The sequence below is a fragment of the Vigna unguiculata genome, chromosome 1 (genome assembly GCF_004118075.2).
Source record: "Vigna unguiculata cultivar IT97K-499-35 chromosome 1, ASM411807v1, whole genome shotgun sequence".
NCBI classification, from domain to species: domain Eukaryota; kingdom Viridiplantae; phylum Streptophyta; class Magnoliopsida; order Fabales; family Fabaceae; genus Vigna; species Vigna unguiculata.
The window spans coordinates 7819907-7842141 of NC_040279.1; the positions used below are offsets into that span (position 1 = coordinate 7819907).

Here is a 22235-nt window from a genome sequence, read left to right on the forward strand (position 1 = left end):
AATACAAAACAAACTAATACCACCACAAACTAAATCCAAAAACATTCATAATTTATGATCAAATAATAATAATAATATATGATCAAATATATCAAAACTAATTTATGCCCTTTACATTGTTAACACATACAATCATTGATATAAAATTACACAGCAACTGTCTTTTATTGATTCACAACTAATCTAAACTTGTTTCCACTAATATTCAAATATTTATTTTAGATGACGTAAAAGTTCCAACGATTATTTTTTCGTAAATATTTAACTCAATAACTATTTTTTAATTTTTATCATCAAGTCATGTATTGATTTACCCTTATTATTCATTTTTAATTATTTTTTTTCATCCTACAGTCATATGTTTTAGAATTAAAAAAAAAAAGTAAAAATGAAATGTATATGTGTATATATATAGGCAAAAGGCTGTGAGGCTGAAAGGAAAATCTTACGAAAAGAAAGGTCCTACCTTAAAAATGCAGTGTCCTATATGATATATATCTTGGTTGCTGGTGTCCCACAGCTCCACCAATCCTAGTAAAATGGACCCATCACCACCAAAACCAGCTCAATCTCATTCTCCCTCACATTTCTAGCCTCTTTATTCTCCCCTTCTCCTTCATTCATTCCTTCATTCCTTCTCAACCCCATTTTCATCAACCACCCATTCTTCAAACCCCAAAAAATAACACACATTGTATCAACACACACATTGCTATTTTTTCACAATCTTCTTTATATCATTATCTTCGACATCATCATCATCATCATCGACACATCACATTACACAATTGATGGGGAGGATGATGCAATGGAACAAAACCAACAACTCCAACAACATGTTTAAGGTTTCGATTCTCCTCACTTTCACCCTCCTTCTCTTTTCTCTCCCTGCGCCGGTGCACGGCGCCACCCTCGCGCTCGTGCACCGGAACCATGACCGCTTCACCGGCGGCAAGATGGATCGGTTAGAGGCCGTCAAGGGCTTCGTGCAGAGGGACAACCATCGACGCCTGCAGATCAACCAAAGGCTCGGCTACGACGACGACCACGACACGCGGAGGAGGGCCGCGGAAACCGACGAAGCGGAAATGCCGCTGCTCACCGGCCGCGACCTCGGCATCGGAGAGTACTTCGTCGAGGTTAAGGTCGGCACGCCCGGGCAGAAACTCTGGCTCGCCGCCGACACCGGCAGCGAGTTCACGTGGTTCAACTGCTTGTCGCTGAAGAAGACTGATATCCCACACCAGAGGCCCAAGAAGAAGCACCCGCATCACGCCAGGAGCCACCACCACAAAACGACAAAGAACCACACCAAAGCGAAGAAGAAGGCCAAGAATCACAAGAACGATCCCTGCACTGGTGTCTACTGTCCCGACAAGTCTCGCACATTTCACTCTGTCACATGTGCTTCCAGAAAGTGCAAGGTTGACCTCAGCGACCTTTTCTCCTTGACCTATTGCCCCAATCCCTCTGATCCTTGCCTATACGATATCGGGTTCGTCAAATTCCTCCCCCTCTTGTTTCTTTTTCATCTCCATGCAAAATCTCATCTTTACGTTTTCTCATCAGATTTACACTTTTATTATAACAATATGCATTTCTGTTTGATGACTTTTCTTGTTGGCGACACATTTTTTAACTTTCACTGCAAACCAGCAGTGCAGTGATGTTATATGGTTGGTGTAAGTTTTCTTCTTTCTCTGATTGGGTGGGGGTGAAAAAGTTTTTTTTTTTTTTATGTTCTGTTTCTTGGTGGAAATCAATTAATGGGGTTGTTGTGGAAAGGTGGGAGGAATGGGGCAACGGTTTTTCTTTTCCTCTTTTAATTTTTTCATTTCTAGAAAAGTGAAAAAGGAGATGAGGATGAGGATGAGGCCCTGTGTTATCTTCGTTCTGGAAAGGTGTTGGTAATGAACAGGATGAGATGAAAGTGGCTTGTTTTGTAGGATGGTGGATTAAAGTTAGAATCATTGTAAAAAGGAACGTTTTATGTTTGACTGTGATTTCAATAAGATTGTTTTCTTTTTTTTGTTAAATATCTGTTGGAAGAAAAAAAATTGAATTGGAGGGTGGGGGAGAAATTAATGGCTGTCTTTTTTGGACCTCAATTTCGGTTTGTGTCTCTGTGCGAGTGAGATGGGTAATTAAAGCTGGTGGAAGGGTATGTCCTTTTGAAAGTAGCATTAAGCTGTCTGGTTTCATTGGAAAATATGTGGAATGTTTCTCTTCTGAAAGAGATTCAAGTTTCATTTTTTTTATTGTTATCATTAAGTATGGCATGATTCAAGGCACAATTCCATCTTTATGATTTGTCAATTGAGCCTTGGTGGTTGTTTGGTTTAAGGTTCAAATGGTACTGGTTGTTTCACAAGACAATTTTATGATTTTGGTTTTTGCTTTCGTGTATTTAAAGTTTTGACATATCATTATCCTATTAAGGAACAGTTATAAGAAGAGAACATCACTGGTCCAGCAAAGCATTTAAAGTTCTGAAAGGAGTGAGTGTGCATTTATAACAAGCCTTCTGTTTATAGACATCATAACCAAAGATCTAAATGTGCTACACTTGTTTTCTTTCTTTAAGAAAGGAAAAATCTCGGGGGGTACTAATTAACAAAAAGGTACCCCTCATAAACAGACACAAGCACAAAAAGTGGCATGCACCTGCTGGTGAGCCAGCAACCATTGTTTCCAGCATCCAACCATGGTTATAAATGAGAATTAATTTCAGTAGGTGAGCATCACATGACCCACATTTCTGTATCCAAGGCTTCACAGTCTCTGTCTGCTACCACACCATCTGCATAGCTTTTGCACTGCTTTTTCAAATCAGAGTGAATGAATGTAGTCTAAGGAGTCGATCATGTTAGAGATCATTATTAACTTTGACATTTCAGCTAAACTGATACCTTGACACCTACTCAAAGTTGATCGAACATTTGTGAACTCATTTTTGTTTTGATGTGTGCAATGTTTGATTGTTATGATTGACAGGTATGCTGATGGATCATCTGCAAAGGGGTTCTTTGGCACTGACACAATCATACTAAACGGTGCAAATGGGAAGCAAGAAAAACTGAATAATCTGACAGTTGGGTGCACAAAAGAAATGCTAGATGGGATAAACTTCAACGAGGAAACTGGAGGAATATTGGGGCTGGGGTTTGTGAAGGACTCATTCATTGATAAAGCCTGTAGCAAATATGGTTCCATATTCTCCTACTGTCTGGTTGACCATTTGAGCCACAGAGACGTCCCTAGCTATCTAACTTTTGGAGGCCATCACAGAGCGAAATTGCAGGCTGAAATGAAGAAAACCGAACTCATTCTGTTTCCTCCATTCTATGGTGTGAATGTGGTTGGAATGTCAGTTGGGAACCAAATGCTGAATATCACACCTGAGGTTTGGAATTTCAATACTCAAGGAGGCACCATAGTTGACTCAGGCACAACCCTGACTGCACTACTCACCCCAGCCTATGAGGCAGTTTCTGAGGCTCTGACCAAGCCCCTAAGTTCAGTGAAGAAGATCCCTGCAGAAGATTTTGGAGCTTTGGACTTTTGCTTTGAAGGTGATGGTTTTGATGAAAAAATAGTGCCAAGATTAGCATTCCACTTTGCAGGGGGAGTAAAGTTTGAGCCACCAGTGAAGAGCTACATCATCGATGTGGCACCCCAAGTGAAGTGCTTGGGAATTGTGCCAATAATGGGTGCAGCTGGTGTAAATGTCATTGGCAATATCATGCAGCAAGATCATCTCTGGCAATATGACTTTGCAAAACGCACAGTGGGTTTTGCTCCTTCTCTCTGCTCCTAGTTCTATTGCTTTCCTACAAAACATATATATATATATATTATATATATGCTACCACTAATCCCTTCCATCTGCACCTATCTCTGCCTTTGTCAATGTGATTATTCTTCATCTCTTTCTCCATTGGCTCTTCCCAACAGAAGCAACTCTCACATTAGGTGTTTGTCTTGTTCCAATTGGATTTTCATTCTTTCCATTTCCTATTTTTTCACCTTTGTAAAAAAATATTACGTGTAAAGATGTATCATACATCTAATTCAACTCCTTATCATTAATCATACGTGGCTGGGCCTCAGATTTTCCATTTAGATACAATTTCCTTCCATCACTGCAATAATCATAATATTATTTGTACCTATTCTCTTCTCCTTCTTTTCTTGGTTTGATAGATTACACAAGTGTAGTGAAACAATGAAATAATAATACACATTTTTTCTTGTACAATTTATCTTTAGCATCAAAACAAACTCCTCAATATTCAGAGATGAAATTTTCTAATTGTTAATGTTAATTATTCGACGTGAGAGATGAAACTTGAACAACACTTGTTAAGAGAAATGAATAAAGAAAAAGATTGCGGCTAGAATAGAACAGTGAATTAGTTTTCTGATATAAATAAACTCTGCCTTTGAAACATTGAGAGATGTCACAATCCAATGCTAATTTACGGTTTCAATTAAGATAACAAAGACAGCCAGCGTCTACATCCTATACTGTGTCGTGACAAAGTGTATGTTTTTTTTCTTCTATTTGTTGTGTTTGTAATTTGAAATAATGTAAGTGCACAATTTTGATATATTGTTAATTATTAAATTTTTCTAAATATAATTTTTGAAAATAATCATTACATTTTTCTATAATAAATGATAATTGATGAGTAGCTAATGAGGTCAGTGTTCCCGGAAGGAAAGAAAAGTATATATCTGAATAAAAACACGTAATATTGTCTATACAACATTGATGGAGTCCTTGTCTTGTCTCAAAATACCATGTCGAAAGCATTAGTTCAATTGAAATAAGGAAAGACAGATTGAAAAATAATTGTATAGATATTGTTAAAACGTAAGTTACATGAATGTAAGTGATCAAAAGTAATAAAATGACTTCAAAATAAGTTTAAAATGTTGCGGGTTGCACAATTGTCTCGTAGCGGAGGTTAAATGGGCCAAGTCACAATTCAAGATTCAAGTGAGATTCCTAGTAATATAATTGCTGAGGGAGATATTGTTATATGTAACACCAATTGTCTCGTGGCATAAATTAAGTGAGCCGGATCACAATCGAATCGTGGTACTTAGGCGGTTAAACTCTTAAGTAAAAATAGTTACGCCGGACTATTGGTTATAACTTTTGACTTAGCGGTAAGCGCTCGATCCTAACAAAGATAAATTAAAGATAAGCAAAGAATACATGGAAATTAAAAATATAACACATACAAGAAATGTATTTTCATTATCCATTAATATAGACGACACAATGTTTAAATAATATGTTTTTCAATCATATGATAAGATAACAAATTAAATCGAAAAATCCAATTGAAAAATATAAATTTATTGAATATTCGATAAATCATAAAAATTTAATTAATTTTTTTTTTAAATTTATCATGAAATTAAAATATAATTAAGTTAAAATTATTTATTATTCTTTTCAATTATTTTATAGTTCGAATGTTTAAATAAACTATGAAAAAGTTATATTATAGGGTAGAAATTCTCTTATATAATTTACTTAAATTTTTACTTTCTAATTTATGTACAAATTTCAATTTATGCTTTTGATTTTTCACTTTTCATTCCATGTACAAACTAATTTCAATCTATGAGAAGGTTCACTTTACTATATTCTCTTATTAAAGTCTTCACATTCAAGTTTATCCAACCACGAAATAAAATTTGTGTGAACACAATAATCAAACACATATCCATAAAGCTACATATTGAAAACTGAATCAAGTGTACAATCGATTGTGACATAAGAATGTTCACGAGTGGTAGCAACATGAAGCAAGTGTATCATAATTTTCCACTGAATCATTGACGTGTAGCGTGTACACCTATATTAAAGGATTAACGACAATAATTAAATGATCATGCAACATTAAGAAAACGAAATAAATCACTTAAATAAAGTGAAGACGTTATCTATTAACACGTACCATTCATTTTACATCATATATGTGACAACTTAGCAAAGATACATATTTAGATGTATACTTACATTGTTTGCATTATCCAATGCTTGAAAAATATCTTGTTCAATCAATTGTGAAGAAGACAAATTGTTTAGTTAATCAACAGTTTGGAGTTTGGAGTTTGTGATGTATACATAATCTTTCTTCTACTTTTTCTCTTTCTTTTCTTGATTTTATATATTAAGAAGAAACGAAACCTAATTATTACGTGCGATGTTTGCATTATGTGGAATAATGGCACTTGGATAGCTATTAAAATATATAAGAACTCATTTCTAAAGAATTATTGATGTTGTTGGAAATTATGTTTACTTATTTGGAAGTAGTATATCACCCCGCGATGATGGATATATTTTTATCTTTCTTGATATAAAAGATAACAGCTTTATTCAAAATAAAACTTCAACAAAAAACATATTTTTAGTGATAGCCTCATTAATTGATAAAAGTTAATTAGAAATTTTCTTATATTTGATATATAATATACTTTATCATTTTTAATAGTCGGTTTCTTATTTAAATTTTATTTTTATTTATGTATCATCTGGAGATGAATTGAAGTTTGCACTTAACTATATTAACACAATAGTACAAGGGCACAATTGTTAAAAATAGGTTAAATTACTCTTTCATCCTTATTTTTGTTAAGAAATATTAAATTGGTCCTCTAATTTTTTATCTCAATTTAATTTTGGTTTTGTTAAAACTAGTTTAATTTGATATCTGCCGTTACATTTTCATAAACGGTCTTAAAGTTAGTGTCACGGGTGAATTTGTGATTTTTTTAAATTTAAACCCATTTGTAAAAAATTAACGGCAAGGACAAAATTTAATCACTTCTAAAAGAATCATGACCAAATTGAGATAAAAAAAATTAGAGGACCAATCTAACACTTATTGACAAAAATAAAGACCAAAATAGTAATTTAATCTTAAAAATAAGTTTAGTATTAATATCAAAGCTTGATCATTTTAAAATAGTTATCTTTCATAAAACATCACCATATCAATATTGTTGTTATGTAATTTTTTTTAAATCAAATGATATGGAGAGCAAAAATTTCTTTCCAAATAAACTCATGTAATGTATTCTTGTTATTACATAAAGATTTTATTAAAAAGAAAAAAAGAACCATGAGGGACTACATCAAACTCATGATAAAATTACATCGTACACATAACAAAAAAAAAACACCTATTGTAAAAAAGACATGATTTCCTTCACGAAAATCATTCCATACTATGAACTCCATAACCAAGAAAAAGGAAAATTCCTCATCATATAAAAAAAAAAATCATCATTAGTCAATTCTCTCACATTCTAAAAAAGACCTCTAATTTTTAGATGTTTTTTCTTTGGAGGATTTAATATTAATTTTCTTTGACCTACCCCTAAGAGGTTTCCTTGTAGTTTGAACCAACTCACCATCCTCTTCATTATTACAATCTTCTCTCTCATCAAGCATATTAGCCTATTTCGAAGTTATATTCAATTCTTATGCAAAACGAGTCTTCTTACACGTCAAAGGATTATAATTGTCGCTGAACTACTATAAGTTGAATTTAATTATTGTAAACCCTTCAAACTATTCACAATGGGATAACATCATCCAAAGAAGGCATAATCATATTCCACTTGCACCTCATTATCTAGTGTATCTAGATTCTTAACAAGAAAAAATTCATTCACAACACAAATATTATCATGCTTAACCACCACTGGCTCAGGTTGTGATAAGTGGTAGATGTTAGTAAGTAGTGTTGTAGTGAGGCCATGGCCCCACCAAAGTTTTTTAATTTTTTTTTAAAATTTAGTATATATTATATTAATGAAAATTAAACTGGATACATTTTTAATTTTTTTATGAAACATAATATTTAATGTTAATAAATAATAAAATATAAAATTAAATATAATAAAGAATAAAAAATTTATTGGGATATTTTCTTTGTTCTCTCTTATTCTCTTCTAGGTTTCTCACCTCATCTTCCACTTTTGTATGTATTCTTTTGTTTCTGAAAAAAAAAAAGATAGAAAGTCAAATTCATTATTTTTGTTCTCATTTCTCATTAGTTCTCTTCCATTTTTTAAGATAAAAATGTAACACTCTTTTTCTATTGAAAGTAAAATATTAGTTTAATATTTAATATTTTTTCATCTCATGAATTTTTTGTATATTTATATTTTTTTATGAATAATAGAAGGAAAAGTGATGTATAATATGTTTTTTCGTAATCATTTTTTAATTGTGATCACTTGATTATTGTAGATTTTTCTTTTAGTAATTACTCTCTCAATTTTTGATTAGATTTTGATAAATTACTTTTTAGTCTTAATTTATTTTAAATAGGTATATTGATGAAGAATAAAACATTCATTTTTTTGGTGATAAAAGGAAAGATATCCGTGAAGATGAAAACAATACCAATTTACTTTTTCACATATTTTTACAAGCATGATACTAAAGATCCAATTGTTGAATTAGAGGAACCCTTTCGTAATATTTAAAGAGTTACAAATGGGAACTTTCATATTAATTCTTTGGAACTTATTCCAAGAAAATATTTTCATATATGAGAATATCCAATAAGTGAAAGAGATGAAATTAGAAAAACATATTTAAAGTGGATTCCATATCAAATACAACTTCAAAACTATAATTTTTTTTTCTAAGAAGAAACATACAAGAAGATTTCAATACTAAATTATATATACTTTTGTTATATTGTGACAATGATTAAATATATAAATTTTTAGTATATTATTTTGACTCCTTCAATATTTTTGATCAAGATCTGCCACTGGTTGTGACTGATCAACAGGTTGTACCACAAAAGATCGAATCACAAGCTCTAAGGTTCCACCATAGGCTCCACCAAGGCTCTATCATAGGCTGTACCACAAGCTCTTAGTCCCATCTTGTACACCAACCACCTTTGGACGATAATATTGTTGTATCTTTTTCCAACTGTTTTCTCCCCACCAAAATTAACATTAACTTTTGTTTTAACCGTCTATAATTAAATAGATCGTGATAAATCATTTTACAATTTGAACAAAATAAAGGAAATTTATCATACTCCCTATCCACAATAAACATAAATCTTGACCTTTCCACCAAAATTTGATTAGGCAAATCACATAACAAATCAACATCAAGCAAGACACGTGGAAAGAAACCTTGATATTATTCTTGGTATAATCTAAAGATAAATGTGTACCAATTTCACATGCTCTTGAGAAAATCGCTTTCAGTTTGCCGTGAATGCAAAACCAACACTAATTTTTCGTGATTTTCATGGAAGTTAGGACAAAATCTTTTGTCCAAGAAAAAACACGATGAATGCTAGGAGATAATTCCAAGTTCCAACAGCCAAAACCATTTGCATGTCTTCTAAAGAAGAAAAAGTAAATTCATAGAACCCTTGCCAATTGCCTTCCATTGACCCAAATGCTTCCAAGTCACATAAAGTCTAAATGTGTAAGTGGTTATCCCCTTTTGTTAACAAAATATGCTCATGCAAATGATTTTTGCACTCCTCCAAACTTGCAAGATATACTTGTTCAAAAATTTGAAAACAAAGACCATATCTCACTTTATACAAGGAGAAGGTAATAAGGGCAAATGAATATCACACACATTACTAAGGATTTGGACAAATGTACATTTTTGTGCTCACACATTTGAAAAAGATTTGGAGAAAGATGATTTTGTAAGTAACCCCAAGAAATATGAAACCCTGAAGAAGAAGTCATACTTATGCCTCACCGAGCGGCAAACCTCCCTCTCAAGAAAAAAATTCTTTCACCAATATTTAAGTTTGGGAAAGACCAAATACTTTTTTCATAAATAAATGGAGGACCTTCATTTTTAATTTTTTAATTTATAATTTTAACAATAAATTTATATTGGATAATCAAAATCTCTTTTGCAGTGAAGATTGTGGAATAGTTATTTGCTTTAATAAATTTTCGGTGAGAAGTAAAAATATTTTAATAATATTTCAATTTAAATAAGAAAAAATATTATCCAAGTATTCTACTTTATCATTTATTTATTTGGAAAAAGAATATATATATATATATATATATATATATATATATATTTGAAGATAAATTATTTATGGAGAAAAATTATCACTTATGTGTAAGAAATGTAACACACTCTCTCTTTTTCTTTTTCTTGTTTCTTCTCTCTCTTCCTCTTCATTTTTTATTTTCCCGTTCCATTTCTATTAAGATTTTGTCTTCGATTTTCATCTCTTTCAAAATTTGATCACAACTCACATTACCTAAGAGTTAAAAAAATATTTATATCATATCCAATAAATTTTCAAATGGACCGAGTTTACATCCACTCTTTTCTTATTTTTCTAATGATTTTGTTATCAATCTTGGTATGATCAGTTGAGGAAAGTGATTCTTCCAATTTCTTTTATCATATACTAAATTTTGTTATGTTTGATGTTTTGTTCTATGTTCCTAGGTTTTGAGTAGCTTTACGACTTAGATCAGGAAATTTTTATCTGAATATAGGAATTGCAAGTAAATGAAGTTATTTACATTTTTTATAGAACCTTAAGATAAACAATCTACATGTGAAGGTGACATGTTATAATATCTTGATTTTTTTGCAAGAATTATGGTTGGTTGAGAATTCATTTTAAATTCTTGAACTTGTGTGTTTTTATATTTTGTTTAATAATGATTGTTTAAAATGTTTCAATTGGATACGCTAATTGATAAATTGATCTAATGACTAAGTTATGCATGTTGAGGTGGAAAGTTATTTTTTGGTAAATTTTCTTATGTCATTTTATAATTTTGAGTTGATATAAATATATTATAAGTCTGAATGACCAGGGTTGAATTGAAATTAGCAAAGGATGAGGTTTGAACAAATCATAATTTGATTGGTTATTTAAATTGGTTAAAACTTGTATTGTTAAAATGATTTTGAAATATCTTTAAAAATGGAATGATTTTGATGATGAGGCTAATTTTTTCTGAACAAAAAAATAAAATAGAGATTCATACATTGCTTTCGGTCCTATTTTCACTTAAGCAAAACAAAAAATAGAACTAAAAATAACATTGATTTCAACCCAATTTTAACTCGAGCAAAGAATTTTTGGCAAGTGAACCTTGATTTGGCCAAATTTTTGTTTAACCAAGAAAACTTTCACTCAAGCGAGCTAAACTTTCACTCAAGTGAGCTAAACTTTCACTAAACTTTCAATGAAATGGATCAGATGTTGGTCGCAAGTAGGACATACTTAATACAAGTCAATGTCCTAAAGAGAGAAAGTTATCCTATGTGATCACTACAAAAAATAGGTAAATTGCAACAGTTAATTTTGTAAAATATGGTGGTTTTAACTGCAACAATTTATGCTTGTGGCAATTTTGAAAACTGTCGTAATGCGTGTCGTCACAAAGTAATGTGGCGGTTTTAAGCGAATCGACACAACAACCACCATGGCAGTTTCTTGGGTAAATTGCAGCAGTTAAAACTGTCGTAATTCTTTTAATTAAAATTAAATATAGTAAAAATAATAGGGATGTCAAAGCGGGCCAAGCCCACCAGCCCGCATGATGTGAATTGCATCATGGCCCAAATGGAGGAAGACTAACGTGCCATGTTGATGAAGTTTCTTTTATTTAAATATGGACCCCAATGCTTTGTAAGATTTGCTGACCAAATTATGTTTTGGGTTAACCAATTAATGGACTTTAGTTTTACTTTAATTTCAAGTTGTAATAAGAACCCATTTGACAACTTAAGAACCAACATTTAGGAAGACCAAGAGGACCTTTGTTGGATACTTTTGGATGACTTTTGGCTATCACAATTTCAGTTACAATAAGTCATTAAGTAATGAATCATTATTAGCTTGAGTGGATTATTGTTAGCTTAAATGGATTATTATTAGTTTCAGTTACAATGGGATTTACATCACCACATGGAAAAGGGCGGGTCGGGTTGGTTTAACCCGCCAACCCGCCGTGGCTCGATCCGCCTAGCCCGTCCAACTAGCGGGCTAGCCCGCCCTAACCCGCCAACCCATTTTTTTAATCTTATGTTTAAAAATTAAAAATAAATATTTTTTTATATTATATAAACAAATTTACATATACATATATAATTTATAAACAAAAATTTTAAAAAAAGTTAAATAAAATTAAAAAATAAAAAAAGTAGCGGGCCAGCTCACTAGCTCGCCCTAAGACGGGGCAGGCCAAAACGGGGCAGGCCGACCCGTTTTGCCACCTCTAAAAAATAGTATTACTTAAAAATGCTACAATTCATAATATATTATGGCGTTTCTAATCGTTGTTATTATCAAATGTCGTAATTCAAATATTTTATAATTTATTATTATCCACGTATATTTATAATTTCATAATTTAATAATTTTTTTAATAATGAAAACATAAAATACATAAAAAATAATGATACTACAAAAAAAAAAGAAACATTATATTTCATTAAACATAAAAAAAATTACATCAAAGTACCATGTTCAAGTATCCAAAGAAAATGACAAGATTACAAGTTCATCATACAACATTACAACTAAAGTTTTTATCCTAATCCTAAAATGTTTTACTTCCACCACTTGATCTGATTACATCATTTAGAGATGACACGTCACTCCCAACATGTGGTGCCTATAATGAATAAACAATATAAGAATATAAGTAATTCAAATTAACTAGCAATACAATAAGTTTAAGTAGTATTCTTAACTAAATTATACCTTTAATCAATATGCTATCATTTTCAGCCACATTAAAACCGCTACAATTTATACAATTTTTTGTAGTGAATATATATACTTACTGAAGTTGAGTTTTGGTGGATGAGCATAAAGCAAATTATAGAAGATAGAAAAGAAAATGTTAGTTGAGAAAGTGATGGCATTTCTCCAAGCTCCTTGAAGACTTGCTCGATGAATGGAGTCTCCATGAATGAGTAGCAATGTGGAAGCAATGAAATGGAAAAGAAGAAGTGGTGTTTTGGTGAAGGACTCCTAAGAGAAGTGAGGCAAACTCCTATGGTAGAAAGCTAGAGTAGTCTAGAGAGGTTCTTACTCTATGGTGAGCTCAAATAAGAGGCATGTGCACACAATTGGGAAACATTTCATTACTAAAATTCAAGCTCAAAAATAAATGAGTCAATGCTTTATTTATAGGTCAAGCTAACCCTAAAATGGTTTAAAATAGGAAAGTCAAAAAGTGATCTAGAAATTTGAATTTTAAAGCAAAATCAGAGCATGTGTAAGGTGTGACTTGCCTCCTAAGCAAGTCACATGTCTCAACATGGTGCACATAAAAAAGAATCTTGTTCTCTAAGTTTGAACCTTCTAGGGTTAAGAAAGTCTAATTTCCATGTGTCTCACATCAAGCTTAGAAACTAGGCTCATCTTTTAAGAATGACTCTTAAATAAATAAATAAATAAATAAATAAATAAATAAATATATATATATATATATATAAAATATTATATTAAAAAGAATTTAAAGGTCGAGAAAATAAATAATAAATTACTTTTAAATTTATAATTAAGTACTAAATAAAATCATCACAAAAAATAATTTATACACTTAGAAAGTCAATAGTGTGTAAAAAATGTAAATAATAGACTTTATAAAAATATAAATAACAAAGTATGTGCAAAAATATAGAGTAGGCTCTCTAAAATTACAGAAAGGATAGACTATGCATAGATATGTAATGTAAATTGACTAAAACTACAATTCAGTGCATGAAAAGACTGATCTAATGTGTATTAATAAACTCATCTTATTTGTGTATCAACAAACTTGTTTAATATATGTTATTAAACTCGTCTAGTTAGTATATGGACACATTTACCCAATGTGTATTGTTAGACTCATTAATCAATGTATGGGTAGACTCATCTTATGTGTATTACAAAACTTCTCTAATTAGAACATGGATATAATGGTCTAATATGTATGAATAAACTCATGTAATATATGTTGGTAGACGTATCTAATCAGTTTATGAATAAACTCGTCTATTTAATGTATGAGTAATTACTATTTTGTTTAATAAATTTTTTTAATATTAAAATAACTATGAATTTTTGTTATTTTTATTTAAGTATCTCAATTTGATTGCTCATTTTCAAATACATTTCTAAATTTATCAATTATTATTATCATAATTTCAATTAAAGTATTAAATATAATTCACACTGTTTAAGAACTAAACTGATAAGTTATTTAAAAGAAAAAGTATGAAAAAAATATTGTTTATAATATATTAAATAAAAAAATAAATGGATAAAAGAGTAAATATATAATTTTTTGAAATAATATTTTAAAAATTAAAAGTAAAAGTTAACTATATTTTTCTAAAAGAAATAAATTGGGTAAAAGAGGAAATATATTATTTTTTGAAATAATATTATTTTAAATAATAAAGTTAAAAATAAAATATTTTCTTAGAAAAAACGAAAACAAGAACAAATGGATAAAAGTGTAAATTAACTCTTTAGAGGCAAAGTGATCAAATGTGTACATTCTTAGACCATGTAATTAGCAAATGATCAAACTGGTCTAATGTGTATTAATAAACTTGTATAATCTATGTATGGACACATTTCCCTAATATATATTGTTAGGCTTATTTAATCAATATATAGACAAACTCGTCTAATAAGTGTATAGACAAGGTTGTCTAATGTATATGAGTAAACCCATCTAATCAATGTGTATGGAATGACTCATTTAATATTTTTTGGTATATTACCTAATAAGTGTATGAATAAACTCGTCTATTATATATAGTAAGACTTGAATATACTTGTCTAACGGGTGTTGTTAGACTTATCTAATTAGTATATTAGTAAAATGGTCTTTTTGTGTATTTCTCGACTCGTCTAACGAATGTATGAATTTGGATTCTTTGTTGGTTTTTTTCTGTGTAGTTTCTCTGTTGTGCCTTCAAAATACATTAATGACCACTGATTTTAAAATTTTAAAATACATTACAAAGATTTTTAAAGTATCAATAAAATATATTTTTAATGCTCAAAAGGGGACAACACCAAAAAACTCAGTAGAAAACCTAGACTCTATGAACTAACTCATTTAATTTGTTTTGTTATATCTCTAATAAGTGTATGAAAAAACTATTCAATGTGTATTGCTAAACTCATATATATAGTGTAAGGACAAACTTGTCTAATATGTATCGCAAGACACGTCTAATTAGTGAATAAACAAAGTCATCTATTTGTATTAATAGATTATGTATGAATATGTTCATCTAATGTCTATTGTTAGACTCGTCTAGTCAGTGTATGGATTTTCTAGTCTAATGTGCGTGTTTAAACTCATATATTTAGTGTATGAACATACTTGTGTAACTTGTATTGTGTTATACTCATGTACTCAATGTGTGGACAAAGTTGTCTAGTGTGTACCTCTAGACTCATATAGTCAATGTATGGTCTGACTCATCTAATCAATAAATGGAGTGACTCATCTAATGTTGTTTGGAATACTCGTCTAATCAGTTTACCAAAGGAAATGGACTTTATCTATATTTTTGTTTTGCCAGGTGATGAAAAATCTGAAAAACTATAGGAATTCCATGATAAATCTTAATTGTGATCTGACAGTTTAGGTTATAAAACTTAAAAATAAATTTAATTCGTTTTTCTTTTAATTTATTAAATTGGGCTGAGTTGGGGAGAGGGAAAGGAGTGTGTGAGAAGGCCAAGAGTGAGTGATAGCAAAGGAAAACAGAGAAGGGGGCTAAACCTTCTTTTTGTTATTGTTTCACTGTGTTCAAATCAAGATTTCAAAGTGATTATGGGATGGTAAATTTGTGAAATTTACTTTTGGAGTTAAATTATTTGTGTAAGGGGAGCTAACATGTTTATTTCTGAATTTTTTTGTGTGGTTGTTCATGTATATGATGATTCATGGTTGGGATTTTGATGTCTTCTACCATATATTTTCGTATCGGTGTTATTTTAAATATATATATATATATATATATATATATATATATATATATATAAATAAACGTGTAAAAGGTTTTAGTTTTTCTTTTATACTCGATCTTAGTTTTCTATAATTAAAAAGGGAATTGTGGGTTTCTGTAACACGTATAATATTGGTTACTTCAAAAGATTATGGCTTTCGATAATTTGCGACATTTTATTTTGGTTAGTGAAAGGTGATGGTTCTGATGATAATTTGGAGTCGGGGTGGCATCACATGAAATGGGAGAACAAGCACATTATAGAGTTGAGTGAGATTAGGTAGAATTACAGTGAAATTAAAAGGATAATACAAAAGTCAAGTGATAGTATCATAAAATAATTGGTAGGAGGGATAAAATAAATAAATGAATAAATAATATATTTTCTTTAGGTTGGTACAGGGACAATATAAAGAATTCTCATTTTACATATTAATTTATTAATTTTAGGTGAAATAAGGTACATGATAGTTTCTTGCCAGTTTATTCAAAAAGGAAAAAGAAATCGGAAACTTTAATTTTAAAGGTTTAAAAGGTAAACAAACTATTGGTATGATGGGGTATTTTCATTCCCACGGTGGTGGCCACATTTGATAAGAATATCAGATGCCATTATAAATGTATATATTATTAGGTTGGTATTAAACTAGCGAGTTTAATTGTTTATATTAGTTGCAAAAAAGAGAAATTGCAATAAATGTTGGTTGCAGTATAATGTCATATAATATATAGGAAAAAGATATATTATTTTAATAATAAAAAAAAGTTATCATGATTTGTTCTTTTGTTTTAATTTATATGTGCAATGTATGGTATTGATCAAAACTCAAGTGATGTCATTGGTTTAAATTTATGAATGTATAAGTGTTTGTTCATGTTATGAATATGATTTGTGGGGTGCAATAGGAATTGAATGGAAGTGATATATATATATATATATATATATATATATATATATATATATATATATATATATATATATATATATATATATATATATATATATATATATATATATATATATATATATATATATATATATATATATATATATATATATATATATATATATATTCCATTGGGTGTTTTAAGGTGTGTATGTCATGATTGGAGTATGCTAAAATCTGTTTAGGAGTGGTACAACCAGTCAATTTGTGCTTCTAGAGTAGCGTGTGGTGGTGTGGGTTGGACCGCCAAGCGGTCTACAGCTAAATTTTGCTTTGCGGTGCTTAGGCAACGCCAGTCGATAGTGCAGGGGGCATGGGTCCATTGCAGATGGATTTGCATGGATGGGTTTGATGGCTTGGTCGGGGATATGCTGGATTAGTTACGAGCGGGGAGATTCGTAACAGAGATTTGAGATGCGTGATTGTTACGGGCGGGGAGGTCCGTATCTGTTGTACTCTTGTGTGGGGATACGAGTGGGGAGGTTCGTATGTTCCATGCTCACACTTGAGGCTACTATGAGCGGGGAGGTTCATAGTAGGTGTTCACGCATGTTGGACTACGAGCGGGCAGGTTCGTAGAGTTGGACTACGGGCGGAGAGGTCCGTAGAGTTGGACCACGAGCGGGTAGGTTCGTGGGAGCATGATAATCCCTAAGGACCAAGGTTGTGAATAGATCTTTCTCATATAGGTTATGAGATTGGGGTATAATGATATAAAAAAGTCAATAAACTAAAATTGACTAAGTTAGATTGGGTGAGGGACAATTCTTATTATCTTATTATTTGTATAATTTTTCTTTCTCAGCTCACCCTTGCTTGTTTGTGTGTTTGTGTTTGGCGATGATCACGTGACTTGTTACGTGGGAGCAGACGTGAATTCAGGTTATCATGCGAATGCTTAGCGACAGAGCGGGGACCGCCAATGGGGAATTTTCTTTATGCTATGCTTTCTTATATTTTGTAATAGACATTACGAGGTTTTATCCAGTATGAACTTGTAATAAAGAAGAGATAGTATGAACGGATTATGACGAGACAAGTTTTTGAATTTCCCGCGCTTGGGAACTTATTAAAATGTCTGAATTTCTTGAAGTATACTTTGTGAAAATAAATTTTATCTAGTAATATCCATCTGGGGTGTTACAAAAAGTACAAATAATTAAAATATAAAATAAAAAAACTTATAATTAAAATATTAAACAGAAATAAAATATATTTTACAACATATATTTAAAAAATATAATTACAACCATAATTTTTATGAAGATAATGTTGATAACAATATATGAAAATACAAAACAGCTATAATAAATTTATAATTAAAATATTAAAGGTTTTAAATTATTTATAAAATATATTTTAGAGCATATATTTAAAAATCATATAAAGATACAAATATATTTAATTTATTAATAATTATTGACTAAATATAATAATTCTATAATTATATTTTTTGCGAAGAAAATCTCATAAATATATTTTTATGAATATTTTTCTATTTCACTATTTTTTATAGTTTTTTTGGATATGTAATTTTTATATAATAAAATATTTATTAATTGTCAAAATTAAACCTTTTTATATAATTTAGGAGATAAATGGGTGTTTGTGTTACATAAAGAAAGTAGTTGTTGGAGAGAGAAAAGTGAATTAAATAAAAAATATAAAAATTAATATTTTTTTTTTAAAAGGTAGATAATATGAAAATGAATAAATAATTATAATTATGCATGCATGTTAATAAAAAAAACGGATAATATAATAATTTTGTTATTATTTTCTTTCTTCATATTACTAATAATAGTAATAATTTTACTAATAATATAATTTACTACTAATACTAATAATAATAATAATATATAATAGTAATATAAAATAATAATAATAATAATTATTATTATTATTATTATAAACTTCTAAAAAATTCCCCAACATTATAATAAACAAAATTAAATATCTAATATTCCTGTACCAATATATATATATATATATATATATATATATATATATATATATATATATATATTTATTTATTTATTTTTTTTCTCTTCTTCTTTTAATTAAATTTCCGTATACCTTTTAATTCTTCTGATTGCTTATATCTGTTCACTTACCTTTCACAGTGGTTTGAAAATGAAATATATAATCAAATATTTGTTTGTTTATAATCACTACAAGAAAATGCTTCATTAGTAACCAATTTTAGTGACAAAAAATTGTTAGTTACTATAATTACTAATTTAGATACAAGTTTACAAAGTAAAAAAATCTTTGGTTATTAAAATAGTTACTATTATGAATAAAAAATTACAATTGGTCATTAAATTGATTTTTAAAATTAGCTACCATAGTTTTGGCTACAAAAAGAAACTGGTCACTAAAAATTAGCTACCTAAGTTTTGGCTACCAAAATAACTTAGTTACTAAATTGCTCTCTAATTAATTAGTGACAAATTTAGTGACCAATTATAATTTTTTATTTATATTAGTAATTATTTTATTAACCAATAAATTTTAATTTTGTAAATTGGTATCTAAATTGGTCACTATAGTGACTAACAACTTTTGGTCACTAAAATTGGTTACTAATAAGTCATTTTCTTGTAGTGAATGTTTCCTATATGATAAAATTTTCATTATCTTTAATATTAATTTGTGATTGATTTATCTATATAAACGCAAATATATATTAATAGGTTTAGATGAAAAACAAAATACTAATTTAGATATTTAATATTAATTTGTGATTTTTATTTAAATAAAGTCAAATAAGAAAATTATAAATTAAAATAAAAAATTACTTGCTATTTGTCAAAAATCCACATTTTACTATAAAATACATGAGTCATTTAAAAAAAATATACTATTTAACTTGCAGTACACACTACTACGATTTTTAAAATAAGGAGTAAAAATTTAGAGTGGAAAACACTAAAATTTCACAAGTCAAAAGAAATTATAAACTGAATCCATCCCTAGAAAAATAGATAAACCTTCACCGTATACTAAAAACAAAGTTTTCTTTTTCCTTGACTTATTCTTATTATCATTTCGATCATGAAAGGTAGCTTTTGAATACCGAAAGTCTTCAAAATCAAAAGTTTCCATGGCAAGTTTGGAGTTCATGGTTCACCCCAAAATTCAAACTTTTCATTTTGATGTTACACCACATCTTCCAAACTTGTTCTACAAGCATATAGCCAAGTTGATAATGACAATTTTGTTTAGAGTAAGAGTTTTAAAAATAATCAATTATTCAAAAAAATAGATACTATTTATTTATTAAAATGAAAAGAAAATAGTTTATTTTAAAAAAGTTTAATTATGTATTTAGTCCTCTCAAATTTAGAAGAAAATACAGTCTCTTAAAATTGAAAAACAAAATATTATTTCATTTTATTAACATTAAATGGGAGTTTAAAAGTAATTTTAAATCTTATATCTTAAACCCTAAATTCTAAATTTCAAATCATAAGCTATAAACCCTGAAAAAAAGTTCATCTTAGTTAGCTTCTAAATGATTAGAAACTATAGTCATATACTTCTCCATTTTGTTTTCAATCTTGAGATTAAAAGAGTTTTTCTTTTTAAAGTCTGAGAACCACTTATCCCAAAATTCAAGAAAAAAACATAAGTAAACCTTAAAAAAAAAAAAACAGATAAGGAAAATGCACAAGAAAATATACACATTTTTAAAGTTTGAGAACCACAGAATCCAATATTACAACATGTCCATGTGCAAATTGGAAAAAACTTAACTTGCTATTACAAGGTTTCAACCACCAATCATGAATCTTCTACATTCATGCATGTTCTTCCATGAGCTAAATTTGTGGAAAAACAAGTCACGAACTTGAATAAAGGATCTTAAGGAAGTGTGTTTGAATTGGCTGCTACATCTTTCTATCAGTAAAAAATCTCTTTAACTTCAGACAAAGAAAAACATTTTTATACAACCTTTGAAAACAATTCATAATGTAAAATACTACTATTTATCTGGCATAAGAAATGATAGTCAAAGGTAGTAGTTCAAAATAGACAAACTAGCATCTACCATGAGTGCATGGCATCACTAATTATTAATCAACACAAATGTAACTTCACTAAACACTCAAAATTATCAACATTATTGCATACAAATAAAAAAAAAAAACAATGCATGGAAGATTATCAATGATTGAGGTTTGTGTGTTTTACAACAATCAAGGCGCATTACCCGGTCATGGCTGTATTATCTACCCACTTTTCCTACTACTATTGTATGTATCTGTTTTTTTCTTTTCTTTTACCATTTTTTAATGCATTTAAAATGTAATGTAATGTGGCAAATTTTCAACAAGAACAAATATAAGAGTGTGATTGTTTCTCTAAAGAGAATGAGAATGAAGATCTCAGCACTTTCTTCGGTCCATGTGCACATAGCCAACCCTTGGTCATAATCAAAGCTGAATACATATATATATATATATATATATATATATATATATATATATATATATATATATTTGTTTTATGCAAAGTCTTAAAGTAGGCACTTGCTAGCTAGCAATAATTATCTTGTGATCTTCTCAAATATATGTTAAACACAAAGCAACTTATTGTTTATTTTTTTATTGGAAAATTTGGCTCTGAAACTATTAGAAACACTTAATAATTTAGGTAAATGTTGATCGGGCCATCAAAGAAGACTTAAGAAGATACAATATCAATGAGACTTGAGTTCAACCTAGCACATTTATCTTCCCATGATTATATGGAGGTGATAGCTAATTCAACGATCTCACAATAAGCTTTAAACTTCTATCTTGACAATGCCTAAATAATCATATCAGCATTCGTATGAACTTTGTCAAACTTAACATTCAGAGTATTACATATTCAATGATACCTCATATCAATATGTTTGGACCTGGAATGGAAAGTTAAGTTTTTTCAAGATGGATAACCTTTTGACTATTCACAAACAATGGATAGTTGTTCTACACAAAACCAATCTCCAATCATAGCAACTCCTTGCATGCTTTTATAATGAACCTTGTCTTTGTAGTAGACAATGTCTTCTCAACTCTAGTATTTAACCCTCAATTTAAAATGATTAGTAGCCAAGAAGATGCTCATTTTTCATTTGAGATTTGTGCTACACCTTCTTAATATAATGTTTTTTGTGGTAGCTAAATCTTTTTTTTTCTCTCTTCTATTACGTGAGATACTTATGTCAATCATCTTTTTAATAATTTTCATGACAAATGACT

At 29.5% G+C, this 22235-nt stretch overlaps 1 protein-coding gene across 1 annotated transcript; it reads left to right on the forward strand.

The window, feature by feature from the left end:
* The first annotated feature begins 442 nt into the window (after positions 1-442).
* On the forward strand, positions 443-4172 carry LOC114189136 (aspartic proteinase NANA, chloroplast). The gene is made up of 2 exons (XM_028077847.1): positions 443-1495; positions 2995-4172. Exons 1-2 carry the CDS (start codon positions 792-794, stop codon positions 3815-3817), a joined length of 1527 nt encoding a protein of 508 aa, XP_027933648.1. The 5' UTR covers positions 443-791; the 3' UTR covers positions 3818-4172.
* Positions 4173-22235: the final 18063 nt, after the last annotated feature.